The sequence below is a fragment of the Prionailurus viverrinus genome, chromosome D4 (genome assembly GCF_022837055.1).
Source record: "Prionailurus viverrinus isolate Anna chromosome D4, UM_Priviv_1.0, whole genome shotgun sequence".
Taxonomy (NCBI): Eukaryota; Metazoa; Chordata; class Mammalia; order Carnivora; family Felidae; genus Prionailurus; species Prionailurus viverrinus.
This window is the reverse complement of record NC_062573.1, coordinates 87,562,043-87,584,041: the sequence shown is the minus strand read 5'-3', so window position 1 is coordinate 87,584,041 and position 21,999 is coordinate 87,562,043. Positions and strand designations below refer to the sequence as shown.

The 21,999-nt window shown below is 39.5% G+C and overlaps 1 protein-coding gene across 9 annotated transcripts in view; it reads left to right on the top strand.

Moving 5' to 3' along the window:
* CENPP (centromere protein P) overlaps window positions 1–21,999 on the top strand; it is a 228,406-nt gene that overhangs the window by 5,209 nt on the left and 201,198 nt on the right. For 8 of the 9 annotated variants that reach the window (XM_047830883.1, XM_047830876.1, XM_047830880.1 and 5 more), the window contains exons 2-3: window positions 16,291–16,472; window positions 18,023–18,111. In XM_047830883.1, coding sequence (XP_047686839.1) covers window positions 16,430–16,472; window positions 18,023–18,111 — 132 coding nt within the window. In that variant the 5' untranslated portion in view covers window positions 16,291–16,429. The remainder of the gene's footprint in view (window positions 1–16,290; window positions 16,473–18,022; window positions 18,112–21,999) is intronic. The other variant, XM_047830885.1, reaches the window with a different exon arrangement.

Here is a 21,999-nt window from a genome sequence, read left to right as displayed (position 1 = left end):
ACCAGGTCATTGATGCAGAGAGGGAGACAGAGACAGAGAATGAGAGAACAGGACTGGGGTTCTGCTTTTATTTGGGTTGAGGGTGGGGACCTAGGGTTTCAATAGGGTTTCAAGGACTCACTCTCAACTGGTGAACTTAAAACATAAGAGTAGGAATATAAAGTACAGGAAGAGAAAAAACAAGTGACCCAAGTGGTCAGGTTTTGAAATGAACTAAGATCTCTAAAACAAAGGGAAGGCAGTCTGGCTCTTCCATCCTGTGGTTTGCCAATGTGTCTGTCTGTTGGAGGTCACCTTCATTGAAGGGGATGCAGCAGACGCCTCTGCCGTCAAAGCTCACATTCAGCACCTGCATTAGAATAAGAAAAGCCAGCTGTTGGGTCTTAAGCTATTATTATGTCCTCTTTGGAGAAATGTCCATCCAGTTTCCGTGCCCATTATTGAACAGGTTGGTTTTTGTTGGTGCTTTAGGAGCACTTTATATATTTTGGAAATTAAACCCTTATCAGATATGTGATTAACAAATATCTTTTCTCATTCTGTGGGTTGCCTTTTTACTGTCTTGATAGTGTCTTGTGTTGTACAATTTTTTAAAATGTTCATGAGGTCCAGTTTGTCTATTTTTTCTTTTGTAACCTGTGCCTTTGCTGTTATATCCAACGAATCCTTGCCCTAGCCGATTTATGAAGCTTTTGTCCTATGTTTTCTTCCAAGAGTTTAGTTTTAGGTCTTACATTTAGATGTTTGAGTTAATTTTTGAATATGTTAGGGAAGGGTCCAACTTCATTCTTTTGTGGATGTTCAGTTTTTCCAGCACTATTTGAATGTTACTGACAAGCTTGTCAAAAATCATTTGATCATATATGTAAAGGTTCATTTCTGGGTTCTCTGATTCTATTACAGTCATCAATCTGTTTGTCTTTATGCCAATACTACACTGTTTTGATTACTGTACCTTTCAGTTAAGTTTTTTTTTTTTACCTTTTTTTTAAACGTTTGTTCATTAAAAAAAATTTTTTTTTTGCATTTATTTATTTTTGAGAAACAGTGACACAAAGCGTGAGGGGGGGGTGGGGCAGAGAGAGAAGGAGACACAGAATCTGAAGCAGGCTCCAGGCTCTGAGCAAGCAGTCAGCACAGAGCCCGATGTAGGGCTCAAACCCACAAACTGTGAGATCATGACCTGGGCTGAATTTGGACACTCAACCTACTGAGCCACCCAGGTGCCCTGAAATGTTTATTCATTTTTGAGAGAGAGACAGAGCGTGAGCGGGGGAGGGGGAGGGGCAGAGAGCTGGAGACAAAGAATCCCAAGCAAGCTCCAGGCCTTGAGCTGTCAGCCCAGAGCCTGACTGACACAGGATTCTAACCCACACACCACAAGATCTTGACCTGAGGTGAAGTCAGGTGTTTAACTGACTGAGCCGCCCAGGCACCCCTCCGTTAAGTTTTGAAATCAGGAAGTGTGAGTCCTCCAGTTTTGTTCTTTATCAAGATTATTTTGGCTATCTGGGATCCTTTGAGATTCCACATGAATTTTAGGATGGGTTTTTTTATTTCTGTAAAAAACCTCATTGGGACTTTGATAGGGATTGCATCGAATCTGTAGATTGCCGAGGGTAATATTGACATTTTAATAATACTAAGTTTTCCAGTCCATTAACACGAGATGTGTTTCTATTCATATCAGTTTTTTTTTCAGCAATGTTTTGTAGTTTTCATTGTACAAGTCTTACCTTCCTAAGGCAAATTCCTTCCTAAGGTTAGTTCCTAAATATTCTTTTTGATGCTCTTGTAAATGGAATTGTTTTTGTAATTTATATTTTTCAGATTGTTCATTGTTGGGTTATAGAAATGCATCTGATTTTTGTATGGTGATTTTGTATCCTGATACTTTGCTAAATTCATTTATTCTAATGCTTTTGTTGTGGAATCTTGAGGGTTTTGTACATACAAGATTATACCATCTGTAAACAAAGATAATTTTAATTCCTTTCCAATTTGGATGCCTTTTATTTCTGTTTCTTGCTCACTTGCTCAACCTCGAGTTTCCAGAACCATGTTTAAGTGGTGAAAGTGGACATGCTTACCTTCTTCATATGTGGCTTTTATTATGTTAAGATAATTTCCTTCTACTCCTAGTGTTTTGACTGTTTTATCATTAAAGTGTGCTGAATTTTGTCAAATGCTATTTTTTTTAAAGTTTATTTTGAGAGAGTGTGAGAGAGCATGAGTGGGGGAGGGTTAGAGAGCGAGGGAGACAGAAGATCTGAAGCGACCTCTGTGCTGACAGCAGCGAGCCTGATGCAGGGCTCAAAACTCATGAACCACAAGATCTTGACCTGAGCCGAAGTCAGATGCTTAACCAACTGAGCCACCTGGGTGCCCCATTAAATGCTTTTTCTACATTAAGTGAGATAACCAAGTCTTTTTTTCCCTTCTTTGTGTTAATGGTGGTATATTACATTGATCAATTTTGTATGTTGAACCATCCTTGTATTCCAGAAATAAATCCTATGTGGTCATGATGTGTAATCCCCTTAATATGCTGCTTAATTTCATTAACTACTAATTTGTTGAGGATTTTTACATTAATGTTCATAAGTAATATTGGTCTGTAGTTTTCTTGGAATATCTTTATCTGGCTTTGGTGTCAGAGTTGTGCTGGCCTAATAGAATAAGTTACAAAGTGTTCTCCAACTTTTTGGAAAAGTTTGAAAAGGATTGGTTAGTTTTTATTTAAATGTTTGGTAGAATTCACTCTTGTAGTTATCGGGTCCGGGGCTTTTATTTGTTGGAGATTTTTTGATTACAGATTCAACCACACTAGTTATTGGTCTATTCAGATTTCTTATTTTTGGGGGGTTTAATCTTGGTAGGGTTTGTGTTTCTAGGATTTGAGCCATTTCAGGTAGAGTATCCAATGTATTGGCATACAGTTGTTCATAATAGTATCATAAACTTTTTATTTTTGTAGAGTTGGTAATATCCCTGTTTTAATTTCTGATTTTAGTAATTTGAGTCTTTGTTTTTGTTTTGGTTTGTTTTTAAGTAAACTCTATGCCTGGTGTGAGGCTCAAACACATGACTCCAAAAATCAAGAATCCCATGCTCTACTGCTTAAGCCAGCCAGGTGCCCCTTTTCATTCTTTTTTTTAGTCCATCTAGCTAAAGTTTTGTTAATTTTATTGATCCTCTCAAAGAGCCAACTTTTGGTTTCATCTATTTTCTCTAATTTTCTGTTGTCTATTTCATTTCTCTCTGCTCTAATCTTTATTATTTACTCTTTTTGCTGTCTTTGGTTTAGTTCATTCTTTTTCTATTTCCTTGAGTTGTAACATTAGGTTGTTTATTTTGAGATCTTATTTTTTATTTTTATTTATTTATTTATTTTTAAATATATATGAAATTTATTGACCAATTGGTTTCCATACAACACCCAGTGCTCATCCCAAAAAGTGCCCTCCTCAATACCCATCACCCACCCTCCCCTCCCTCCCACCCCCCATCAACCCTCAGTTTGTTCTCAGTTTTTAACAGTCTCTTATGCTTTGGCTCTCTCCCACTCTAACCTCTTTTTTTTTTTTTTTCCTTCCCCTCCCCCATGGGTTCCTGTTAAGTTTCTCAGGATCCACATAAGAGTGAAACCATATGGTATCTGTCTTTCTCTGTATGGCTTATTTCACTTAGCATCACACTGTCCAGTTCCATCCACGTTGCTACAAAAGGCCATATTTCATTTTTTCTCATTGCCATGTAATATTCCATTGTGTATAGAAACCACAATTTCTTTATCCATTCATCAGTTGATGGACATTTAGGCTCTTTCCATGATTTGGCTATTGTTGAGAGTGCTGCTATGAACATTGGGGTACAAGTGCCCCTATGCATCGGTACTCCTGTATCCCTTGGATAAATTCCTAGCAGTGCTATTGCTGGGTCATAGGGTAGGTCTATTTTTAATTTTCTGAGGAACCTCCACACTGCTTTCCAGAGCGGCTGCACCAATTTGCATTCCCACCAACAGTGCAAGAGGGTTCCCGTTTCTCCACATCCTCTCCAGCATCTATAGTCTCCTGATTTGTTCATTTTGGCCACTCTGACTGGCGTGAGGTGATACCTGAGTGTGGTTTTGATTTGTATTTCCCTGATAAGGAGCGACGCTGAACATCTTTTCATGTGCCCGTTGGCCATCCGGATGTCTTCTTTAGAGAAGTGTCTATTCATGTTTTCTGCCCATTTCTTCACTGGGTTATTTGTTTTTCGGGTGTGGAGTTTGGTGAGCTCTTTATAGATTTTGGATACTAGCCCTTTGTCCGATATGTCATTTGCAAATATCTTTTCCCATTCCGTTGGTTGCCTTTTAGTTTTGTTGGTTGTTACCTTTGCTGTGCAGAAGCTTTTTATCTTCATAAGGTCCCAGTAATTCACTTTTGCTTTTAATTCCCTTGCCTTTGGGGATGTGTCGAGTAAGAGATCGCTACGGCTGAGGTCAGAGAGGTCTTTTCCTGCTTTCTCCTCTAAGGTTTTGATGGTTTCCTGTCTCACATTTAGGTCCTTTATCCATTTTGAGTTTATTTTTGTGAATGGTGTGAGAAAGTGGTCTAGTTTCAACCTTCTGCATGTTGCTGTCCAGTTCTCCCAGCACCATTTGTTAAAGAGGCTGTCTTTTTTCCATTGGATGTTCTTTCCTGCTTTGTCAAAGATGAGTTGGCCATACATTTGTGGGTCTAGTTCTGGGGTTTCTATTCTATTCCATTGGTCTATGTGTCTGTTTTTGTGCCAGAGATCTTATTTTTTAATTTAAGCGTTTATAGCTGTAAATGTCCCCCTTAGCACAGCTTTTGATATGTCCCTTAAATTCTGGTATATTGTATTTTCATTTTGTCTTTAAGTATATTCTCATTTCCCTGTGGTTTCTTCTGGAATCTATTGATTGTTTAAAAGTGTGTTAATTTCCACAATTTTGTGACATTTTCTGTTTTCCTTCTGTTACTGATATCTAATTTCATCCCTTTGTGGTTGGAGAAGATACTTTATATGATAAGTATGTTTTAAAATACATAGAGACTTGGAATGCCTTGGTGGCTCAGTCCGTTGAGCATTTGACTCTTGATTTTGGCACAGGTCATGATCCCAGGGTTGTGGGATCGAACCCCTCATTGGGCTCCTCTCTGTGGCATGGAGCCTGCTTAAGAATTTCTCTCTCTCTATCCCTGTCTTCTTTTCTCCCTCTGCTCTTCTCCCATACTCACTTGCTCTCTCTAAAATAATAAAAAAAAAATACATTGAGGCTTAATTTGTTGTCCAACATCTTGGAAAATGGCCCATGTGCATTTGAGAATTTATATATGTCTGTTAGGTCTGTCTGTTGTTTGGTAGAAGGTTCTGTATATGTCTATTAGATCTAACTGGTTTAGTGTGTTGTTTTCACTACTCTGTTTCCTTACTTATCCTTTGTCTAGTTCTACCCATTATTGTAAGTTGGGGTATTGAAGTCCCCAACTGCTATTTTAGTTTCTTTTGAGGTGTAATTGATATATAACATTATGTTAATTTCAGGTGTACAGTATAATTTGATATTTGTACGTATTGCAAAATGATCACCACACTAAATCTAGTTAACATCCATACACAGTTACAAGTTTTTTTTCCTTGTGATATGAACTTTTTTCTTTTTTTTATGTGAGATTATTTTAATAACTGATAACAGTGTATGTAATGGAATGTCATCCAGTGTATGTCATTATACTGTTTACATTTATGCCATGGAGAAATATGTATTTTTTTAATAGTATGTAATACTTTATTTTTTTAATAGTATGTAAAACTTTTTAATATAATTTATTGTCAAATTGGCTAACATATAGTATGTAAAGTGTGCTCTTGGTTTTTGGGGTAGATTCCCGTGGTTCATCACTTACATATAACACCCAGTGCTCATCCCAACAAGTGCCCTCCTCAATGCCCATCACCCATTTTCCCCTCTCTCCCACCCCTCCATCAACCCTCAGTTTGTTCTCTGCATTTAAGAGTCTTTTATGGTTTGCCTCCTTCCCTGTCTGTAACTATATTTTCCCCCTTCCCTTCCCCCATGGTCTTCTGTTAAGTTTCTCAAGATCCACATATGAGTGAAAACATATGATATATCTGTCTTTGAGTGACTTATTTCACTCAGCACAATACCTTCCAGTTTCCATCCACGTTGCTGCAAATGGCAGGATTTCATTCTTTCTCATTACCAAGTAGTATTCCATTGTATATATAAACTACATCTTATTCATCCATTCAGTTGATGGATACTTAGGCTCTTTCCATAATTTGGTTATTGTTGAAAGCGCTGCTATAAACATTGGGGTAAGTGTGTGCCCCTATGAATCAGCTCTCCTGTATCCTTTCGATAAATTCTTAGTAGTGCTGTTACTGGGTTGTAGGGTAGTTCTGTTTTTAATTTTTTGAGGAACCTCCACACTGTTTTCCAGAGCAGCTGCACCAGTTTGCATTCCCACCAACAGTGCAAGAGAGTTCCTGTTTCTCCACATCCTCACCAGCGTCTGTTGTTTCCTGATTTGTTCATTTTAGCCATTCTGACCAGTCTGGTTTTAATTTGTATTTCCCTGATGATGAGTGATACTGAGCATCTTTTCTTTAAAAAAAAAAAAAAAATTTTTTTTTTAATGTTTATTTATTTTTGAGACAGAGAGAGACAGAGCATAAATGGGGGAGGGTCAGAGAGAGGAAGACACAGAATCTGAAGCAGGCTTCAGGCTCTGAGCTGTCAACACAGCCCGACGCGGGGCTCGAACTCACAGACTGTGAGATCATGACCTGAGCTGAAGTCGGATGCTTAACTGACTGAGCCACCCAGGGGCCCCTTGAGCATCTTTTCATGTGTCTCTTGGCCATCTGGATATCTTCTTTGGAAAAGTGTCTATTCATGTCTTCTGCCCATTTCTTTACTGGATTATTTGTTTTTCAGGTGTGGAGTTTGGTAAGTTCTTTATAGATTTTGGATACTAACCCTTTATCTGTTTTGTCATTTGCAAATATCTCCCATTCCATCAGTTGCCTTTTAGTTTTCTTAATTGTTTCTTTTGCTGCGCAGAAGCTTTTTATCTTGATGAGGTCCCAGTAGTTAATTTTTGCTTTTAATTCCCTTGCTTTTGCAGATGTGTTGAGCAAGAAATTGCTGCGGCCTAGGTCAAAGAGGTTGTTGCCTGCTTTCTCCTCTAGGGTTTTGATGGTTTCCTGTCTCACATTTAGGTCTTTCATCCACTTCGAGTTTATTTTTGTGTATGGTGTAAGAAAGTGGCCTAGTTTCATTCTTCTGCATGTTGCTGTCCAGTTCTCCTAGCACCATTTGCTAAAGAGACTTTTTTCCATTGGATGCTCTTTCCTGCTTTGTCAAAGATGAGTTGGCCATACATTTGTGGGTCCAATTCTGGGTTCTCTATTCTATTCCACTGATCTGTGTGTCTGTTTTTGTGCCAATACCATACTGTCTTGGTGATTGCAGCTTCGTAGTAAAGGCTGAAGTCTGGGATTGTGATGCTGCCCACTTTGGTTTTCTTCTTCAAGAAAGAAGGCTATTCAAGAAAAATTCACGAACAATTGGCTCTTCTGGGTCTTTTGTGGTTCCATAAAAATTTTAGGATTGGTTGTTCTAGTTTTGAGGAGACTGCCAGTACAATTTTGATTGGGATTGCATTGAATGCGTAGATTGCTTTGGGTAGTATTGACATTTTAACAGTATTTGTTCTTTCAATCCGTGAGCATGGAATGTTTTTCCATTTCTTTGTGTCTTCTTCAATTTCCTTCGTAAGTTTTCTATAGTTTTCAGGATATGGATCTTTTACATCTTTGGTTAGGTTTATTCTTAGGTATTTTATGGTTCTGGGTACAATTGTAAATGGGATCCATTTCTTGATTTCTTTTTCTGTTGCTTCATTATTGGTGTATAGAAATGCAACCGATTTCTGTTCATTGATTTTGTACCCTGTGACTTTGCTGAATTCATGTATCAGTTCTAGCAGGCTTTTGATGGAGTCTTTTGGGTTTCCATTTAGAGTATCATGTTGTCTGCGAGAAGTGAAACTTTGGAGTTCTTTGCCAATTTTGATGCCTTTTATTTCATTTTGTTGTCTGATGGCTGAAGCAAGGACTTCCAGCACTATGTTAAACAACAGTGGTGAGAGTGGACATTCCTGTTGTGTTCCTGATCTCAGGGAGAAAACTCTCAGTTTTTCCCCATTGAGGATGATACTTGCTGTGGGCTTTTCATATATGGCTTTTATGATTAGCTATGTTCCTTCTATCCCAACTTTCTTGAGGGTTTTTGTTAAGAAACAATGCTATATTTTGTCAAATGCTTTTTCTGCATCTATTGATAGGATCATATGGTTCTTATCTTTTCTTTTATTGTGATGTATCACATGTGAATATTGAACCAGCCCTATAGCACAGGAATGAATCCCACTTGATCATGGTGAATAATTCTTTTTATATGCTGTTGAATTCAATTTGCTAGTATCTTGTTGAGAATTTTTGCATCCATGTTCATTAGGGATATTGGCCTGTAATTCTCCTTTTTTGTGGGGTCTCTGTCTAGTTTGGGAACCAAGGTAATGCTGGCTTCATAGGATGAGTCTGGAAGCTTTCTTTCTGTTTCTATTTTTAGGAACAGCTTGAGAAGGATAGGTATTAACTCTGCTTTAAATGTCTGGTAGACTTCCCCTGGGAAGCCATCTGTCCTGGGACTCTTATTTGTTGGGAGATTTTTGATAACTGATTCAATTTCTTCACTAGTTATGGGTCTGTTCAAATTTTCTATTTCTTCCGTTTGAGTTTTGTAAGTGTGTGGGTGCTTAGGAATTTGTCCGTTTCTTCCAGGTTGTCCAGTTTGTTGGCATATAATTTTTCATAGTATTCTCTGATAACTGCTTGTATTTCTGAGGGATTGGTTGTGATAAATCCATTTTCATTTGTGATTTTATTTATTTAGATCTTCTGGCTAGGGGTTTATCAATTTTGTTTCTTTTTTAAAAAAAACCAGCTCTTAGTTTCATTGATCTGTTCTACTATTTTTTTGGGGGGGGATTCTGTATTGTTTATTTATGCTCTGATCTTTATTATTTCTCTTCCTCTCCTGGGTTTGGGGTTTCATTGTTTTTCTGCTTCTAGTTCCTTTAGGTGTGCTGTTAGATTTTGTATTTGGGATTTTTCTTGTTTCTTGAGTTAGGCCTGGATTGCAATGTATTTATTTTCCTCTTAGGAATGCCTTTGCTGCATCCCAAAGGGTTTGGACTGTTGTGTTTTCATTTTCATTTGTGTCCTTATATTTTTTAGTATCTTCTTTAATTGCCTGGTTGACCCATTCATTCTTTAGTAGGGTGAACTTTTAAGATTTACTCTTTTATCAACCTACAAATGTGAAATACAGTATTATTAATTATAGTCACCATGCTGTACATTATATCCCTAGGACTTTTTAATTGTATTGCTGGAAGTTTGTATACTTTGACCACCTTTTACCCATTTTCCAAAACCCCCTCACCCTTGCCCCTGGCAGCCATCAATCTACTCTCTTTCTATGAGTTCGGGGTTTTTTAGATTCTACATATAAGTGAGATCGTACAATAACCTTTCCATCTTGTCTGACTTGTTTCACATAACATAATGCCTTGATGGTTCATCCATATTGTCACAAATGGCAGGATATTCTTTTTATGTGGCTGAATGACATTTAGTTGTATAGTAGACACCACATCTTTATTCATTATTTGTTGACAAGTTGTTTCCTTGTTTTGGCTATTGTAAATAATGCTGTAGTGAACCTGAGGATGCATGTATCTTCGTGTTTTTGTTTCACTCAAATAAATACACAGAAATGGAATTGCTGATTTACATGGTAATTCTATTTTTAATTTTTTGAGGAACCTTCATGCTGTTTTTTGTACTGGTTGCACCAATATACATTACTACCAACAATATATTCTTGCCAACTCGTGTTATTTTGTTTATGGTAATAGTCATTCTGACAGGTGTGAGGTGATACCTTGCTGTGGTTTTGACTCGCATTTCCCTGATGATTAGTAATATTGGGCATCTTTTCTGTGTACCTGTTGGCCAGCTATATATCTTCTTTGGAAAGATTTCTATTCAGATTCCCTTCCCATTTTTTTTTTTCAACGTTTATTTATTTTTTTGGGACAGAGAGAGACAGAGCATGAACGGGGGAGGGGCAGAGAGAGAGGGAGACACAGAATCGGAAACAGGCTCCAGGCTCCGAGCCATCAGCCCAGAGCCTGACGCAGGGCTCGAACTCCCGGACCACGAGATCGTGACCTGGCTGAAGTCGGACGCTTAACCGACTGCGCCACCCAGGCGGCCCTCTCTTCCCATTTTTTAATCAGACTTTTTTTTTCTTTTGTCATTGAGTTAATGAGTTCTTTATATATTTTGGATGTTAACTCCTTGGTAGTAGATGATTTGCAAATATTTTCTACCATTGCATAGTTAGCTTTTTAATTTTACTAATTTCTTTTGCTGTAGAGAAATTTTTTAGTTGATGTAGTCCTGCTTGTTGATTTTTTTTCCTTTTGTTGGATTTGCTTTTGGTATCAAATCCAAAAAGTCAGTACCAAGACCAATATAGAGAGCTTACCACCTCTGCTTTCTTCTAGGAAATTGTCCACGTATTTCTTTTATTGAGGTCTTTATTTCTTTATATGGTGTCAGGTTACTATCTGGTGTACTTTTTTTAAAGTTTATTTATCATGAGAGAGGTAGAGTGAGTGTGAGCCAGGAGGGGCAGAGAGAGAGAGAGAATTCCAAGCAGGTTCTTCACTGTCAGTGCAGAGCCCAACACAAGGCTCTAACCCCCAAACCACGGGGTTTGACCTGAGCTGAAATCCAGAGTCAGACATTTAACTGAATGAGGCATCCAAGTGTCCCTGTCTAGTGTACTTTTATCTTTCAGGTCTCTCTTGAACATTTCTTGTAGGGTAGGTCTAATGGTAACAAAATCCTTTGCCTTTTATTTCTTTGGAAATGTCTTAATTTCTTCCTCACTTTTAAAGGGCACTTTTGCCAGATGCAGATATTCCCTGGAAATATTGTGGGTTCAGTACCAGACCACCACAATAAAGTGAGCATCACAATAAAACTAGTCAAGTGAATTTTTTGGTTTTCCAGTAAATACAAAAGTTAGGTTTATACTCCACTGTAGTCTGTTAAGTGTGCAATGTCGTTATGTCTGAAGAAAATGTTTTATACCTTAATTAAAAAGTACTTCTTTGCTAAAAATGCTCACCATCATCTGGGCTTTCAGTGAATCATATTCACTGATCACAGATCACCATAACAAATGTAATAATACTGAAAAAGCTTGAGATATTGTGAGAATTTCCAAAATATGATTCAGAGACACAAAGTGAGCCAATACTCTTGGAAAAGATGGCACTAATAGACTTGCTCAACACAGGGTTGCCACAAACCTTCAGTATAACTTGCAATATTTGGGAAGCACAGTAAAACAAAGCACAATGATGAGGTATACATAGGATTGTTGGTTCAGTTTTTCCTTTTAGCACCTGGACTGTATAGGCCCCCTGTCTTCTGGTGTCCAAAATTTCTAATGAGAAATCTCATATTTTATTGAGAAACCCTTGAATGTGGTGGTTTGCTTCTCTTTTGTTGCTTTCAAGGTTCATCTTTATGCTTGGGTTTTATAAATTTGATTATATCTTGGTGGGAGTCTCTTTGAGTTTGCTGAGTATCTTGTATTTTCATATTCATGTCTTTCATGAAATTTGTGGAGTTTTTAGTCATTATTTCTTCAGATATTCTGTCTGCCTCTTTCTCCTCGGACTCTCATGATGCGTATGTTGGTCCTTTTGAGGGTGTCCCACAAATCCTTTATGCTTTGTTCCTTTTTTCAGTCTTTTTTCTTTCTGCACCTCAGCCTCAGTAATGTCCATTGTCTTATCTTCAGGTTCACTGATCATTCTGCCTGCTCAAATATGCCTTTGAATCCCTCTAGTGAATTTTTCCTTTCAGTTATTGTATCTGTGAGCTCCAGAATTCCTTTTTGGTTTCTTTTTTTTTTTTTTTTTTAATGTTTATTCATTTATTTTTGAGAGAGAGATAGTGTGAGTAGGGGAGGGGCAGAGAGAGAGGAGACAGAGAATCCCAAGCAAGCTCTGTGCTGCCAGTGCAGAACCCAACGTGGAGCTTCGACTCACAAGGCTGTGAGATCATGATCTGAGCCAAACCAGGAAGTTGGATGCTTAACCAACTGAGCCTCCCAGGCTGCCCCCCTTTTTTGTTTATTATTTTAGGATTTCCATTTCTCTCTCTCTTTTAAAATGTTTATTTTGAGGGAGCGTGTGCATCTATGCAGGTGGGGGAGGGGCAGAGAGAGAGGGAGAGAGAATTCCAGGCAGGCTCCATGCTGTCAGTGCAGAGCCCAACATGGGGCTGGATCTCACTGACGGAGGTCAAGAGTTGGACACTTCACCAACTGAGCCACCCAGGTGCCCTTGTTTATTTTTTTTAGTTTTATTATTTTGTAGGCTGTGTGTTGAAGATAAGCCTGAGGTGCAAACTTTCTGTCTTCTTATGTCTTTTCTGAGCCTTTCCTTGGGCACTGTATTCACTTTCCAGTTTTTCCCATACATTCAAGTTGATTTTGAATGTCTTAATCTTTAAGGTGTGGCTCTTTAAATGAGATAAGCCAAAAATAATGGGGAAGAAAAGAGTCGTGGCTCTTTAAATCTCCTGGAGCTCCCTTCAGCCAGAGGAGCAGGGCTTGTAATAGTGGGAGCTGGTGCAACACTGGCTGTCTGTCTCTTTGCACCTCTTTTGTCAGAAGCAGCAATCAGCACAGCCACTCAGCGTTTGTGGACAGTCTTTTTTTGCCTACTCTTACTTTTCGGAAGTGTGTGCAGTCTGCTTTAGGAACGTGTACACAGCTGTCTGCCTATTGTTGGAGTGGGGGATACATAGCTATTACTGTGCTGAGACCTGAAATTGCCCCAAACTGACCACAGTTAACTCCAAGCCTTCCCCTTCAGCAGAATTCACAGTTTTAAAAAAGTTTCATCAGATTCTGCCAATGCGGTTATTGTGTAGGTGGCTGCTTCCTACGCCACCAGCTTCCCAGAATCCTAGATCATTGACTTTTGAAATCAGGTCTCTTGTAGATCTGTTTTATTTTTTAAAGTTCATTTTGAGAGAGAGCTCGCAGATGGGTTTGTGTGGGGGAGGGACAGAGAGAGAGAATCCCGAGCAGGGTCACACTGACAGCACAGAGCCAGCGCAGCGCTTGATCCCACAGACCTTGAGATCATGACCTGAGCCAAGATCAAGAGTCAAATGCGTAACCCACTGAGCTACCCAGGCACCCCTCTTATAGATTTGTTTTAAGACAAAGAAGTTTCTTGGGGTGCCTGGGTGGCTCAGTGGGTTACGCATCTGACTCTTGGTTTCAGCTCAGGTCATGATCTCATGGTCTGTGAGTTCAAGCCCCATGTCTGACTTCACGCTGACATTGCAGAGCCTGCTTTGGATTCTCTCTCTCCTCTCTCTGCCCCTCCCCTGCTCACTCGCGGTCTCTCTCTTATCTCTCAAAATAAATAAACTTTAAATAAAGAAGCTTCTTGTGGAACTCTAATTTTGACCAACATAAATTACGCTCCTAAGACAAAGTAACAAGTAATATAGTGCAAAGCCAGTAAAAATGTATAATCCCAGATCATTGAAACTCATGTCGGTAATTGAAATAGACTAATGATATTTTGCTCAAAGTAAATCACTGCTATGAATGAGAATATGCAGGTTTTCTCTTTTAGGTGTATGGTAAAGTATACATAGGATTTAACCATTTTAGCCTTTTTTAAGTATGTAGTTCAATTGGATTAAGTACTTTTACGTTGTCATGCCGCCATCACCACTTTTTCCTCACCCCAAAGTGATACTCTGTACCCATTAAACAATAACTTCCCATTCTCTCCTTTCTCAGCCACAGGTTCTTTTTTGAATTCTGCATATCTAGTTTTCAGTGTGATGATTTAGTTCTTTTATCAGTTTGCTCTGTTGGAAACACCATAAAGTTTTCATTCGTAGTTTTCTGTGATATTTGGTATTTGCATAACAGGAATTTATCATTTATATATGAAGATTCCTTCTTGCTTTCATTAGCATTCTCAGTTTAGTTTTTTTATCACTTAATTATAGCCAATACAAAAGAGCTTGTGGTAGTCTCTCAGGTGATAGAGAATATACTTAAATATTTTCAATTAACATTAAGACAGAAATTTAAAAGATATTTTCACCCTTTCTACAAGCATTAGATCTCCAGTGTAAAGAATACAGAGTTAGGGGCGCCTGGGTGGCGCAGTCGGTTAAGCGTCCGACTTCAGCCAGGTCACGATCTCGCGGTCCGTGAGTTCGAGCCCCGCGTCAGGCTCTGGGCTGATGGCTCGGAGCCTGGAGCTTGTTTCCGATTCTGTGTCTCCCTCTCTCTCTGCCCCTCCCCCATTCATGCTCTGTCTCTCTCTGTCACAAAAATAAATAAACGTTGGAAAAAAAAAAAATTAAAAAAAAAAAAAAAAAGAATACAGAGTTAGGTTATTTCCTATAGACCTGGCATAAGGTCACAAGAGTGCAGGTTAATGTAGTAGAATCAGGAATAGAAAAGGAGGGATAGCTATGTGAAGGAGCAGAAAGTATGGCAGTAAATCCAGATGTGAAGGATTAACAGAGCCAAGGATAACTCCAAAGATAGCCTGAGATATCAAGAGACAGATTTTATCAGTAACAGAAGTAGGGAAATATGGTAGACAAGCTAATTTAATACAAAAACATTTATTGGGTCAACAAGCTAAGTCTACTGTGCAAGAAGAAGAAATGTATGATTGGAGGTATGATTTAGGAATTACTGATGTAGAAGAGTTGAGATTGATCACTGAGTTTTTCTCTAGAATGAGAGAACGGTATTTAGATCAGCAAGAGCAGGAGTGGTAGGGCTTCTTCTGTAGTTGGAGGCAAGCAGCAGGAACAGTGGAGTGCCCAACATGTCAGATGAGAATCATGATAATCATGCTGCACCATCTGAGGAAGGATGTCTTACTATGGCAGAAGTCAGCAGTGTAGAACGTAGCAGAACACGAGGGCAGTAAAGGATGACAGAAAGTAAAATAACATTCAGTGTGATCATTAGCTGAAATTTTACTCTTTTTCAAGGAAAATAGAGTTTTGCGTTCTCAGTGAAGAATGATTACAGTATTGTTTAAAGAGATTATGCTATTATTCCTTTGGAATTCCCCTCCCCCCACCCTTATTCTTAGATTTCCTGAGACTCTCTTTCTTACTATAAAATGCTCTGTGATACTTTACTTGTTTTAAAAAAAATTTTTTTAATGTTTATTTACTTTTGAGAGAGACAGAGACAGAATGTGACTGGGTTAGGGGCAGAGAGAGAGGGAGACACAGAATCGGAGGCAGGTTCCAGGCTCTGAGCTGTCAGCACAGAGCCCAGCACGGGGCTTGAACTCATGAGCTGTGAGATCCTGACCTGAGTTGAAGTCGGCCACTCAACCGACTGAGCCACCCAGGTGCCCCTACTTTACTTGTTTTAGAAGTTAAAGCTAGCCAGCCAACATTTCTTTGTTACTTAATGACATTTACAAAAATAATTTGAGATGTCTTGGGATATCAGGTATTTACTTTGGAGTATTTTAAACATTCCATTATAAACAGACATTTTCATGTTGCAAAGTACTCTTGTTATAGTTTATTTTACAATTGTTTGTAATAGGTAGAAATATGGTAGTATAATTTAATTAGTTTTGTTTTAATTTGAGATTAAAGATTACAGTGTTAGTAGCCATATTGATTTTGAGAAAAATCTTAGGTACTTTTAGTGGGAAGAAAGTAAGAAAGACAAAATAGAAATGGTTTGAAGAGGGGCGCCTCGGTGGCGCAGTCGGTTAAGCGTCCGACTTCAGCCAGGTCGACTTCAGCCAGGTCACGATCTCGTGGTCCGGGAGTTCGAGCCCCGCGTCAGGCTCTGGGCTGATGGCTCAGAGCCTGGAGCCTGTTTCCGATTCTGTGTCTCCCTCTCTCTCTGCCCCTCCCCCGTTCATGCTCTGTCTCTCTCTGTCCCAAAAATAAATAAAAAACGTTGAAAAAAAAATTATGCAATGGTTTGAAGAAATTTTTGGTTATGAGATGAAGCACTTGTTGGTGGTTTCTTCAGTGGAGTAATTCTTTGTTATATTCGCTTTTTAGAAAATCCCTTCAAGAAATACATCAGTCAGATTCTGGAGAATGGGCCGCTTCAAAAGATCTGAGAGGTCATCTTGGACATTTAGAATCAGAACTTCTTTTTCTAAGCACACTTACTGGCATCAATATAATAAATTACTCCATGAAAACGGAGGACGTAACAAGCACTGAGAATACAGAAAAGAGTAAGCATTTTAATTTGGAAGTGATGTTGAAGTTTACCTCATTACACGTAAGAGATTGGTTGTCATGTCATTGAATTAAGATCCTATGAGGTAACTATTTGACTATGTGGTGTGGTAAACTTGTTTTGTCAGGTGTCTTTTGAACATCACAGTGTGCATAATACTCTTTTAAAGCTGCCTTAGGTAGGTGTTAAAGAAGACACAGGCTTTGTCATTAAGTATTTTAATAGTCAAGTAAGTGAAAGAACAATAGCATGATTAATTTGCAAATCTTCAGAGTTATTCACTGCTGGCATGAGAGCTGCCTCATCTAAAGTGCTCTACTCCTTGGCCTGTGGCCAAGGTAAATGTTTCAGGAGCTGGACCATTTTCCAGAGGAGGGTTTCTGGTCCAGGTGATTGAGTTCTATTGTCAAGGGTCTGTGATGCACTCACTTATAAAGGGATGTTAATTCAGCTGTGCATTGGATGTGGGGAACTTTGGGCAAGAGTATCATCCTTTAAAGGAAGAATCACTTTTGGAAATGCTTTCTGACTTTCCACTGAAATAAGCCTCATGACAAGGAAGACATTGAGTTGGTCCTCAGAGGGTCTTGGGTAGCACACCTCAGCAGAAGTCTGAAATACATAAGAAATGGGTGATAGAATCTAAGTACTTGAGGTATTTGAAAGGAAGAGATGGAAAACAAGAGGTTAGGCCAGGTATAAGTCTTGCTAGTGCAGAAATCTTAGTCTTCCCATTTTGCGTCTTCCTATGTTGACCTCGTTGTAGAAGTACTTGGTGCAGCCTATTCAGAAGGCTTTTGAATGGGCTTAATACAGTGCTTCCCCCATTGCTGGCTTAGGTTTTAATTTTCTTGGATCTGCCAGCTTAGTTCAACTGTTCTGTGTGATATCTAGCTCATCCATCTGATTTCCAGCTTCCAAAATTAGGTTACTCTCCTTTTTCTTCTTTATCATTGTGGAGTTGTGCTCTTCTAAAAATACCTTTGTTAGCAAGATTAGATGATGTTAAACTGAAAATAGTGGTTATCTCTTGGGGGACGAGTAGCCTGGGGAAGGGCATAAGGGCACTTTATGGCATATTTTAACATTTCTGTATCTTGATCTCAGTGGAAGTTAGATGGGAAACTCATGTGAAAAAAATACTGAGTTGTATACTTAGCAAAATGCACTTATACATTTAAGTATAAAGTTTTGTAAGGTAACACAACCAAATAGGTAGATTCCATGTACTCTTTTTAACTAGAGTCATCTAATGTTGGGGGAAAACACTATCAGTTATGATTCAAACTTGTGTAGAGTTATACTAGCATGTTTTATTTCTTACCATAATCTTTGGTATAATTAAGATGTAGAAAGTACAAGTTATCTTTAGTTCATCTTTGCAAAGGTAAATCAGTTTGGTGCATATCTTTCTAGATTTTGCAATGTAAATGCTAACATACAACCTCACATGTATATCCACATGTTATAAATTGTTCACAAAAATAAGAGGTATTTGGTGGAAACTTATTTGCAAGTAAAATATTTTTTTTTTCTGATTTACAGGTGTAAAGAAAGTTCTGCAGAGACACAGGTTATCAGGAAATTGCCACATGATTACATTTCAACTTGAATTTCAGATTCTGGAAATCCAGGTAAATGAAGGAGTATGTTGTGCTAACAGAGATTCTGCTGCTGTGATTAAGCAATTCCCATACCACAGCCTTCAGCAATGGCTGAACTAAGGAGGCATTCATGAACCAGGGCCCTCTTGTAGTACATTTGTGCAAAGTGATACCATGTCAGAAAAATTTTTACAGTATAAACACCCTGACAACTGCATATGAGAGGGTTGTTGCTGAGCATATATGGGCTTTATTGGAAGGCAGATAGCAAGATCCTCCTCATCCCTCAGAGCAAGCCCCAAGGTCAGGGGAATAGTTCTGGATGCCTTCGTTAGTCGGCTGATATACCAGCCATCTATTACTTATTAGTTATCTGCTGTTGCTTAACAAATATCCCCCAAATTTAATGGCTTGAAACAACAAAAAACTGTTTACCTCACCCATTTTCTGTGGATCAGGGATTTGGGAGCAGCTGATTGGGGTGTCCTTGTTCAGGACCTCTCCTGAGGTTGTAGTCATTTGGAACCACAGCCATCTGAAAGCTCAGGGCTGGAGAATTAGACTCCAAGGTGTTTTGTGGTTATGCCAGCAAGTTATATTGGACTGCTAAGACATGACACAAGAGGAAGATACTTTCGGCTAAGACTTTCACATAAAATCAGGAAGTAGACAGAATGATAGTGTGCAGCATATGGCCAGGGTTGGGCAGAGCAAGGTTCAGATACCTTCAAAGTATGGGTCCAAGAAGAGTGGGATCCAGGCGTAATTTCAAGAATTGACCAGGCCTGGGCACAAACTTTGATAGCAGAAAACAGTTCAACTAGTTAGTTTTGTGAACTGGGCCTACGTGGAGTATGTGTAAAGGAGGTGAATGGGGAAGGGTGGACAGGCTGTCTTGGCTCAACTCATTGGTAAAGCAGGTGCAGCCCAGGTATCACAACCCAAGTCACATGGACAAGTTGCTGCTTATATTCATGGTTATCTACCAAGACTCCTGATCATTGTCCTCAAGCACAGAAACAGCCCCAAGTTTTCCCCTTTCGTATAGAACAAGGACTGATGTCAGATAATCAGGACCCTGCTTCCTTAAAGTGTCAGATAGTGACCTCCAACTACTCAGGAGTGCCTGCTCCAGTTGTCTGGGTGAGAGGTTTTGCTTCTCGAGAAGTCTTTGCAGTCCATATCCCTGGTTGCTGCCTCTGGTCCCACCAGGCGGAGAAAAGGCTGAAGCATGTCTGGGCCCCTCATCTGATGACAGAGCTCCCACCTCACTCCCACTTCAGAGTATTCCCCCTGAAACACTGCTGAGGTAATTAAGGACATTCACGGTATGTCATTGCCAGGGCTGGTTGAGCAGGATATGGCACAGTCAGGGCATGGGTGATGAGTGGCCTTAGGGGAGGTAAACTTTTCCAGGTTGTCACCAGGCCTTAGGAACATACAGGGTCACCAAGATGATATTTTTGTGTTGCATAACCTCAAAGATTATCTGCCAAAGACTAAAACAGAATGTGGATACAAATGGATTGGTCTCACTTGGGATGGAAAGGCTGTGCCAGGACCCCATGCTTCCTTCTCTTTTGGGTGCCCAGGAACACCTGGGTGTTATCCCATTGCAAAAGGTTGTACAGTCATGCCAACTGAATTCTCTCTCTCTCTTTTTTTAAGTAAGTTTTTAAATTTATTTTTGAGAAAGAGAACATGAACACGAGTTGGGCAGGGGCAGAGAGGGAGGGAGAGAATCCCAAGCAGGCTCCCCACTGTCAGCACAGAGCCCAATTCAGGGCTCAATCTAACGAACTGTGAGATCATGACCTGAGCCAAAATCAAGAGTTGGGCGCTCAGCTGACTGAGCCATCCAGGGGCCCCTGAATTTTTTCTCTTTGGAGCTAATGTGATCCTAAATTCAGAGTAGTGATATTCCACATGCTCACTTGCATCCTGGCCTCCATTAATGGACCAGGCCTACAGTCCATGTCAGGTTGGTGGAGTCAGGCCCCAGGTCCATCTCTGTGTCTAAGAAATCTGTAATAGCAGTGTATACACTGCCCAGGAGCGTCCTAGTAGCTTTGGGGTCATTCAGGCTATTTCTGTTATTGTTTATACGGAGAGTAGCAAGATTGTTGGCAAAATTAGGCTCATCCTGGGAGCTTGTCCATAAGTCCAACTGAAAAGAGAAGTTTCCTCCTTAGAATTTGAGGTGAACCAGCTGCTGAGTGGAGCTGTACATTCCAGAATGGCTTGTCCCCAAAGACTGTTTGGCCTGTTCATTAATGGGGCTGTGGCTTAAGAGATAAAATAGACTGCAGTTTTTTTAATTCCTTTTTGTTTTAGTTGCATTTTTTGGTCCCTTAAGCCTCTGAAGGAAAATACCAATGGTAGTTTGATCCCATTATGAGTCAGATCAAGGATGACATCACAGTTTGGAGATATTTTTTTAGGCCATGATGTGCTTCTGAAGAATGGCTGCTGCCTGACCAGAGGCATTCTCAGCATGAACCGGCGCTGGGTAACTCCCTTAGTTGTTTGGCTTGCTGGTCCTGGGTGGCTGTATTAGGCAGTATAGACAAGACTGGAGCCATGTGGGCCCTGCTGCAGTGGCCATGTTCCCGCCTTCTACTAGGCTGTGGTGGCACCAGCCCATACATAATGTCAATAATGGCATTGAGCTTTGCCATTATTAACGTAATATGTCTTAATATTAAGCTCAGCAGTACTTTTAGCTTCATATTATGATCATCCCATAGTACCAAAGCATGATTGAAAATTTTGTGAGCATTTACTAATGACTTAAATGTGTACTGTTAGCTCACATGCTGAATCAATTCGAATTAGTTGAGCTACATATGACAGAAAACTTAATAAAGGTGGATCAAAGTACTACAAGTACTAGAAGTTTCTCTGTTGCTTAAACAAAATTGTAAGGTAAGCTTTCAAGAGCCACATGGTGGCCTTATGAGTATCAGGCTCTGCCATTAGCCTTGTGGCTTCCAAATCATGGTATGGTGATGATTTGAGCACTTCAGGTGTTGGGATGGGGAATGGGCAAACAAGGGCTTACCTTTTCTGTTGAAAGATACTTTCTAGAAGTAACATACATCATTATTACCTACATTCTGTTGGCCAGTAACCTACTGCAGGAGAGACTGGAAATTCAGTCTTTGTTATGCATGGCTGTGAGACCAGTGAAATATTGGTGTTAGAAAGAAGTACAAGTTTTGGGAACTACCAGTAGTTTCTGTCCCATATGCTTTAGGGAATGCAGGGAGGAAAAATCTAAGGAGAGGACAGTTGACATTTGGTAGACAAAGATACACAGGAACTGCTGAATCTCTAAAGAGATACAAGTTGTCATTGTTTACATTTCAGAATAGTAGGGTTTTTTTTTTTTAGGTTTATTTTGAGAGAGAGAGCATGCGTGTGTGCAAGTGGGGGAGGGGAAGAGAAAGAAGGAGAGAGAGAGAGAATCCCAAGCAGGCTCCGCACTGTCAACGCAGAGCCCAATGTGGGGCTCGAGCTCACGAACCGTGAGGTCATGACCTGAGCTGAAGTTGGATGCTTAACTGGCTGAGCCACCCAGGCGCCCCAAAATAGCAGGAATTTTTGAACTGCTCAATTTTACTTAATTTGCTGCAGACTCTCCCTGGTTATGTTACCAACACTTGGTTTCTCTCTGTGCCTTACCAATTTTATGATTTTTCTTGAGGACCAGACTACTAAGTAAGATGTTGCAAGTCGTCTCAAACAACTCCCGAAAAAGGAAGATTTTAGGAATGAGTCGTATGTAGGAGAAGTAGGGAACAACAGACTATATTTCTTTGTTAAAATTCTAATGTAATGAACTGATGAGAATTTTTAAAAAAACTTTTTATTACTTAATGGTAAAGCCTCATATATTCTAGGCCTACTTGTGTAAAT